This window comes from Musca autumnalis, unplaced genomic scaffold (genome assembly GCF_047663935.1).
Source record: "Musca autumnalis isolate F117 unplaced genomic scaffold, ASM4766393v1 scaffold_2, whole genome shotgun sequence".
NCBI classification, from domain to species: domain Eukaryota; kingdom Metazoa; phylum Arthropoda; class Insecta; order Diptera; family Muscidae; genus Musca; species Musca autumnalis.
In genome coordinates, this window is record NW_027411755.1 from 177,515,813 (window position 1) to 177,525,272 (window position 9,460).

A 9,460-nucleotide genomic window follows, 5' to 3' on the forward strand; every position below is an offset into this window, starting at 1 on the left:
CCCACCGTTTATAGTCTGGCACTAGATGGCAGCTGATTTTAATACTGAATAATCTTAAGCCCTTGAGCTACTTTGGAAAATTATTCCCGAGGTGGGCACTGGTGGGCATCATAACTAAAACCTTAGGTCAAATTTAAGTATATGCTCGAAGTGGCATTACAAAATACACTAAGAAAATATGCAGCTAACTAGAATTCCACAATACGCTAAAACACTATTTTTTAATGAAAATTAAACTATTACCTCCCCCCTTCAAAATCCACTATAATATTTAGCAACACATATTAGTTTCGCGATATTTTGAATATATTTACTTGCACTTAAAATATGGGTTGTACTCACAACAAAAAATATTAGTCAAATGTTCCGACTTTTGAAGCTATTCTTAAGAAGATCGCGTTCGAATGAAACAAAAACTAATATATTTTTAAAAAGGTCCATGTCATAGCTGTCAGAGTTGCCAGATGTTGTACTAAAATTTTGACATTCATTTTTTTATTTTTGGCCAATGGGTGGATCCACTGTGCTATGGGTAGGTTACACTGTGCAAACAAATTCATTTTTTTTTTTCAAAATGATGGGAAAATCTTAGTAGATTATGAAAGTAGAGCTACAAATATGAGACACGTGCGTCGGAGTTTTTAACGTTTACATCGGAAAGCAACCAAAGTACGTGGGGCAAATTCCGCCCAGTTCTAGTTTTTTTTTTTCGAAATATTCAAGTTAAGATATCTTGGAATCCTTGCATTTTAGGTACATAGTGTCTTTGGCAACTTTACAAAGGAGGATATGTGGAATATTTTTGTTAAATATTTTAACCCACATGTGGCTCATAAAAGTGATCTTTTTGGTCCTTTTTTCGAAAATCTTTCAAAAACTTCTATAAAGTGTGCTCATATCAAATCCTAATATTCTACAAAATTGTTCGCCATATAATTTTACTATAGGTCTTAGAATCTTATTTAATCGCCAGGAATCTCTAAAAATGAAAGACACGTTTTAGGTTTAAAGTCGGGCTTCATATGAGTTTATTCAAAATGGTCCCACAAAACATAATTTTAGAGAGATGACGTCAAAGACAGAAATATTCTTCGTCAAATTTCACTATTGGTCTCCAAAGAAATAAAATGTCTATTTATTTTATATATCATGAAAATATCAGCATCAATTTTGCTCAAAAAACATGAAAATCTTTGTATGTATCAATACGAAAAAAGAAGGAAAAAATTTCATCAAAAAATTGGGAAATATTTTCATGTTTTTCAGCAACATTGATACTGATATTTTCCGGATATCTATTATATGAGTTTGGTGATAGTGACTGACTGAATCATCATCAACGCCCAGCTAAAACGGCTAAAGCTAGGAGCTAGGAGTTGGTTCAAATGTGCGAGATAAAAAATTCGTCCTGGAACCACAAAAAATAACAATAACAAAAATCCTTTTTATTCACTGTTATTACTTACTTATGTACTTAGTTGGCAACACATTTGTCAAATGCTATAATTTCTTAATACCGTAAAATATCACAAACAATTTCAAATTTTGTAGTTTACTTCTAGGCGCATTTATTTTATCGTAAACCAATATATATTGGAAAGACAATGCAACAGATGTCGCAGTTGGTGATAATGGTATAAACTTTAAGTAAGCTATAAAATTTTGCTATAAGCTATATAATTTTGTTTTCACATAACAGGTGTCGCATAAAAGATTTTCTTTCGTTAAAATTAATTTCTTTGGTGACCCAAAAGTGAAATTTGACGAAAAATATATTTGTCTTTGAAGACATCTCTCTGAAATTATGTTTTGTGTTTTTGAATAAAACTCAGATGAAGTCCGATTTTAACCATAAAACGTGTTTTCGATTTTTAGAGATTCCTGGCGATTAGACAAGATTTATAGATTTGGCGTATTCTAAGACATATAGTAAATTTTTATGGCGAACAATTTTGTAGAATATTTGGATTTGATGTCATCACATTTTAAAGGAGTTTGTGAAAGATTTTCGAAAAAAAGGGTTAAAATTTTTAACAGAAATATTCCCTATGTACCAAGATATCTTAGCTCGAATATTTCGAAAAAATCTAGAAATTGGCGGAACTCCCTGTCCCGCCTACTTTGGTTACTATCCGATGTAAACTTTAAAAACCCCTTATTTTTAGCTCTACTTGCATAATTTACTCACTTTGTCATTTTTTTTTTGTTGCCGCATAGTGTTACCAAATACTAGACAACAATGTCTGACAAAGAAATAAAAAGGCACATAACAGAAACAAAAAAATCCAAAAATTTTTTTTTATATAATTTCTCGTTGGAGTCGGGCTTAATGATCAAATAATGCAAGTGAAAAAGAAAAGCCGACGATTCGAACCCACACATGTGACATGACATGTTTCGCCTTTGGTAAAGGCTCCTCAGACATATGGGATGTGGAGCGGATTCGCTGTCCTCGAACTTTTCTTCTTTCGAATTCATTTTGTTTTGTTTTTTATACCCTCAGCCTTTAGGCTAAAGAGGGTATTTACACTTTGATACGACCAAAAATGTGCCTCATCGAAATAATGGTTTTAGACCCCAAGTATGTTTGCACGATGTCCGTTTCAGACAATTTTGAGTAGATCTAGCAATGTCCGTCCGTCTGTCTGGCTGGCGCACGATAACTCTCGAACGGATCAATCGATTCGGTTCAAATTTTGGGTATCGAAATATTTTGTCCAGACTTGATTTAAGTTCGAAGATGGGCCATATAGGTCCACTGCTTCAGGTACCTCCCCCACAAATGTTCAAAAACTGTCGCAAAACTTGTGCGCACTATAACTCTCGAAGGGAGTAACCGATTTGATCCATACGTTGCACGTCGTGAAATTTCTACCAGCCTAAGATGAGGTTCCAATATGGACTCAATCGGTCTACTCCATTGGGTACCTCGCACACAAAATTTCGGATAAGTTCAGATTAGGACCTGCTCTCGAATCGCTTTGATTTTTTTTTGCAGCAACTTGTATTTACTGCCCCCTATACGACGGTTTAAGTTTCATCAGGGGCAAGTCCATACTTCCTGAGGAAATAGCTTGAAAGTTGCAAAAGGCCCCTATGACACCGTGTGTAGAGGTTGGAGCGAAAGATAACTCTCAAACGGATCTGCCGATTCGATCCAAAATTTTGCCTTCGTAATATTTTGTCCAAACATAGTTTAAATTCGAAGATAAGACATATCGGTCCACTCCTTCAGGTACATCCCCCACAAAAGTTCAAAAATGTTCGGAAAAATTGTGTGCACGATAACTCTTGAAGGGAGTGACCGATGTAATCCATACTTCGCACATCCTAATATATCTGCCAGATATAGATCTGGCTACTCTTGTCTACTCCTTCTGGTACCTCTCACACACACACAATTTCTGATTAGTTCACTTTATGACCTGCTCTCGAATAACTTTAATTTTTGTTGAAGCGATTTGCAATCGCTACCTCCATTACGACGGTAAAAGTTGTTTCGGGGCCAGGTCCATATTTCTTAGTAAAACAGCCCGAAAGTTATAAAAAAATTCCTATGTCACCATATGTGACTGTCGGAGAGCACGATAACTCTCGAACTGTTCAACAGATTTGGTCCAATATTTGGTTTTTGTCATATTATATCCAAACTTAGTTTCAATACCGGTCCACAATATTTAAAAAATGTCACTAAAATGTTAGGACAATATCACTTGAATAGGGCAATAAATTAGGTCCAAACTTTGGACCTACTAATATTTTGTCAAAATTTTGTTTAATTTCTAAAATGAACCATATCGGTCCTCCCTAAGATTACCTCCCCCACAAAGGTTGAACATTTGTGTCTTAGTGCAGTTAATTCCTAATCCATAATTGTCGGCAAGTTCAAATGTCCAAAAAGGGCCACAAAATTCTGAAGAGACCTTAAATACTTCGATCAGTCCGTAGGTGAAAGTTTCACTTCACACTGGCTGAGGGTATATATCGGCAAAGCCGACTGGCACTTTTTTACTTGTTAGTTATAAAATAAATTAATATAATTATAATAATTATTAGTTCAACTGATCTGGCATGTCATATTTCATTTTCCAATCCTAAGCATGTTTTAATTAAAACAAGTTTAATACCAATAAGACATACATGTTTTCTACCTATTCACAACCCAAAATACCATGTTACGGCCATTCCATTTGGACGATGCGTTTTCAATGGACTGACCCAAAAAATTTTTTTTTTTAATTGGAACTTGTCCATTTGACCCAAAAACCTTATATGGGGGTATAAACAGAAAAGTCATATCTATTGGAATTTGTTGAAATGCTGATAAAAATCTCGCATCTTTCATGACTTCCACTGAACCAATACAAAACATCCTAGGAAATCATGGCATCGCATGGAATGACTTGCTTCCTACAAGCAATAAGTTTTATTAAAGTGACTCAAGCAAAAGTTGTAGATTTGAAAATTCTACATAAAAATACCTTTATGAATTTTTTCTAGGAGATGTCCTTGCGATATCGTGATCTAAGAGTCACATTATAAATATGCAGAAATATGTCACCTATATACATTATCACGCGAACCCAGTCTATATGGACTGTGCTATGAATAAAAATATGTCATATTAAAATATATATACACGGACATATATACCTTCTAGACGTAATTTTCTGGGAAATATTGGAACTAAACGAGGAAAATATAACTTTTATCCACCTCCCTTTTCCCAAAGAGAATTTTGAATTATGTATATTGATGTATGATGAGGATGATGACATAACTTAAAGCTATAAAGTATTAGATAAAAAATCCATATAGTAAAAAAAACATGAAGTTGTTTTTAATGCAAAAAACCTTAAATGTTTCTTTTGTTACTTTTAATGCATATATTGTTTGGATTTTAAAATATCTCCTAAAACATTTAAAAATACCGATAACGCCTCATAACTCAGTTTTACTATAAACTCACCCCTTTTCTGGTTCTTTATTAATATCTGGCAAGTTTTCCATATTTATTTCCATTTCGTTTATAATTTATGTTTATATGCATTAACATATATACATATGTTTATATATTAATTTTGTTAAAGCCAAACAAATTCTTCTGCATTTGGCTAAGAGCAACAAACAACTGAGAACAAACGAATCACTTTGTTTTTAAATTTTAAAACAATTCGAAGTAATAGACGACAGAACACCGAATCGAAACGATTGATTACCGGCCGGCCGGCTAATAACGCCAAACAGTCTAAACACGAAATATCGAAGAGTATGTTTGCACATACATACATGTATATATGTATGTATATAAAGCAATATTGATAACATTTGAGATTTGTTAACATACAGTGAAACATGTCTGTGATGAATTGTTAGAATATACGTGAAAAGTGTTATCTTGCCAGTTGTTAATGTAATATTTTGCAAGGTTATACTGTGATGTTATTAACATGCAGCGACTGGTTATAACAGTGAAGAACGCGAAGAGAGAATGTGTTGAATCTTATTTCAATTAAAGTCATCTACTCACCGGTGAACACGGATCTACATATAACAACATTGAGTCTAATTCGATTCAAAAATGCAGAGCATTGTGAAATGATAACATATTTATTATTGTGATTGTTATTTTTATACCCTCCACCATAGTATGGAGGGTATAATTAAATTTGTCATTCCGTTTGTAACACATCGAAATATTCATCGGAGACCCTATAAAGTATATATATATTCTTGATCAGGGTAAAATTCTAAGTCGATATAACCATGTCCGTCTGTCCGTCTGTTGAAATGAAGATACAGCTCGCAATTTTTAAGATAGAGAAGTTGTAGAAGTTTCTATTACTCTTATGATGTGTGAGATTTCGCTTGATATCACTTTTTCAATACAAACTTCATAGCTGAATTAATTTAATTAAATATTTTATATTGTTACGTTTTTATCTTTTAAAAATGTTGTTTTATTTGCTTTAAATAAACCGGGTTCTTATTGATTGCAAAAATAAAAAGCGTCCAAATAGTTTGAAGAAAATTATTGGCCTGTTCCCGTACTTTATAAAGTGGTAAAAATCGTAAAAATTGTAAAAGTCGTAAACGATTTTTATATAAATTTTGTGTACGGGAACACAAAATGTGTAAAAGTGGTAAAAATTGTAAAAACTTTTTAGTTCTGGAACAGAGCTTATAATAATAATGAGTATTTATTTTCAATGTAGACAAAACAATAAAAAAATAGGCACACTTTGATCTGCCGAACAAGGAATTGAAACACAATTTCGTAACACGGTCCCCCGCTTAAGCCTGTTCGTCTCGAACAGGCGTATATTCAGCTTATATTTCTGTATTCTGTAGACCACGTCGTTTAATTTCTTAATTATCAGGTATGGTCCTTCCCAGTGAGTTTGGCGAACATCGATGACGCTGGGTTGCATGGGCGTCTTGAGAGCGCATCTGCATTGCCATGTTTACCGCATTTCCTGTGATCTATACTAAAATCATAAGCCTGGAGCCGTTCAATCCAGCGAGCTAATTGCCCTTCAGTTTCCTTGAACTGCATCAATGGGCAGAATGGTCGATTCTCAGTTGGAAGCGCTGTCCATAAAGGTACTTGTGGTAGTAGTAGTTTCTTTCAGCCCTTGAAAGTACTCCGCTGCAGTACTCAATAACTTTTTCTGTACCATCGACCAAATGGGAAAGCACGCCGCCTATTCCGTATCCGCTCACGTCACTATCCACCACAGACTTCTCTACAGGTATGGGGTAGGCCGAAATTGGAATTGGCTGTCGCGACTTATTGGTCAACTCGTATAGTCTGGCTGCCACACTGCCAAAATTCGGAACAAAACGTCTGTAATAAGTGCAAAGGCCAAGAAAACTGCGCAATTCATGAAGATTTTTAGGTCGTGGCCAGTTCTTTACAGCACTGATTTTGTCTTCATCTGTTGATATGCCATCCGATGATACGCGATATCCCGAGTACTTTACTTCTTTCTGGAACAATGCACACTTCTTTACATGAAGTTTGAGGCCAGCTGCGGAGATACGTTAAAAGACTTCTTCCAGATTTTTCAGGTGTTCATCAAAAGTCTGTCCCATGACAATTATGTCATCGAGGTACACCAAACACGTCTTCCCGTGAAGGCATTTTAGCACTTGTTCCATCAAACGCTCGAACGTGGCTGTAGCATTAGAAAGTCCAAATGGCATAACATTAAACTGTCATAATCCATCACCAGCACAAAATGCAGTTTTCTCTTTGTCCTTGTCCGAAATTTCGACTTGTCAATATCCACTTTGCAATTCCAATGTAGAGAACCATTTTGTTCCTGCCAGCGTATCCAGAGTTCGATTACTCCGTTTCTCTCCATTTTATTTACCAGCTCCTTCGCTTCGCTTTGCTAGAGGAATACTTCTGGGCGCCTGTTTTATTGGCCTTGCTTCGCATGTATCTATTGTGTGTTTTACAATTGCCGTTCTACCCTGGCTTTGATCGTTTACGACGAAAGCGGAAGCATGTTTCCTTAGAAGTTGTTTGGCATTATTTTTATCTGGCGGCGCCAGCTCTTCTACCCATTTCGATACATATTCCGCTGGTAACTCCTGTTGTTTGTTGGATTTATTTGCAAATTCCGGCTTTTCCTCACAATTAATTACCGCCCCTACTGAAGCACATTCACCTATTTCGGTATTCGGCCTGACGAGTTTTTCGTAACTGGATAGGTTGAGCACTCTTACAGGGACCATTTTGTCAGTGCATTTTGTCAGTTGCGGTTACAGTAATTTCTGGCTCCTCCATCGTTCATAGCTGCACTTTGGCGTTTCCTGAGCAAAAATAACTATTCTATAGATTTCTTTCAATATATTGCGTTTTAGTGCACATTCAATAGCAGCATTTTGGACATAGCTACATCAAAATACTGGTGATTTTAATTTAATTTGGTTGTAGAATTTGCATATACCTGCACAAGAAAGAAATTAATTTTTTTTTGCAAACTCTGATTTTGTATTAATAAGAAGTGTGCAATGCAAAAGCAGCACTAGAAAAGCGAATGCAAAGCAAAAAATATGTAATGTTTTCTCTCCGAGCATAAAATGACTCTAACTTTATTATTTCAACATTGGCTGTAGCTGCACATCCTATGCACGTAAGTTATTTTAAAGATATCTGCCGTGTTGGGCAGTTAAGCGAATTTGAGCTTCCTCAAAGTCGTGCAATTTTTGAATGTGCAGGTAAGCAAAAAATACTGTATAAGATCACTTTTTATTTGTAATGGTTCTACCACCCACAAACTGTTGTCCTCACAATCTCACTCCACACGGGCCCATACTACAGTTTCAGATTGTGGTGGTAATCTCCGATACTCGATGGTTGAGCATTACTTTTATATCCGACGTCAAGGGGTATTTCAACATTTCGCCAAATCATTACTCTTTGTCCCATATAAAGATTGATGCCGTGGCCAATAATAAAATCTGCCCCAATGATAACTTCATGTCGGCAACAATAAATACATGATTGACGCTAATGTTGGCAATGGTTAATTTTATATTTATCTTACCATAGACAGTGGCAGGCTCTCCTGTAGCCGTGCATAGACTTACCCTGCATAATGGTTCAATTGTTTTAGTTACTAAATCAGGTCTGATGATAGACTGCGATGCTCCAGTATCTATAGTAAAAATGTGCTTTCGACCATCAATGTACCCACAAGCAGTAAGATTGTTGTCTTTCTGCAGTATTACTGATAAGGAGATTGTGGGGCCTTCAGATGTGGGATCCAGATCCTGCCCCTTGGTGCTAGCTCTTCTAAGTTTAAAGGTGACTCTTGTGATAATTGGTTACTTACCTGCCGGTTGTTTCCTGGTGGCGAAATAGATCTTGTTCGTTTTCTCGGCGGTTTACAGTTTCGTTGAATATGACCGGCTTTACCGCACTTATAACATCTTACTTTAGTTTTGCTCTGCTGTTCGTTTATTGCCTGAATAACAGCCTCTTTTATGTCATTCACTATACTTCTCTCATTTTCAGTTATAATCTCGACGTTTCTCACCGTCTCCTGTGGAAGTGCGAATGAGACGGTTTCTTCAAATTATGACTTTCGTGTAGCACACACTGCATGTTTGACTTCAGGATCACGAATGCCGTTCACAAATGCCTCGATCTTGAATTGATCCAAAAGAGGATGGTTTTCTCCAGGATAAGTCAACTGTACCAAACATTCAACACCCATCGCAAAGTCCTGTACACTCACATTGCCATTTTGCTCTCCACTACGCAATTGCATTCGGTATATTTCCTTCTTATGTTCGGCACCATACTTGCGTTTTAGTGCATCCATTATGTCATCATAACTATTTCTGTTGCATATTGGTACGCTCTCAAGAACTACTGCTGCGTTTCCTTTCAAGGCCAGGATCAACTTTAAAGCTTTGTCCTCGTTGCTCCACTTGTTCCTAACAG

The 9,460-nt window shown here is 35.9% G+C and overlaps 1 protein-coding gene across 1 annotated transcript in view; it reads right to left on the minus strand.

The window, feature by feature from the left end:
- LOC141393209 (CD109 antigen-like) overlaps positions 1–5,273 on the minus strand; it is a 40,218-nt gene extending 34,945 nt beyond the window's left edge. Inside the window, exon 1 of the mRNA XM_073966172.1 lies at positions 4,970–5,273. Within this exon, the coding sequence (XP_073822273.1) occupies positions 4,970–5,022 (53 nt within the window). The 5' untranslated portion in view covers positions 5,023–5,273. The remainder of the gene's footprint in view (positions 1–4,969) is intronic.
- Between the last annotated feature and the right edge of the window lie 4,187 nt (positions 5,274–9,460).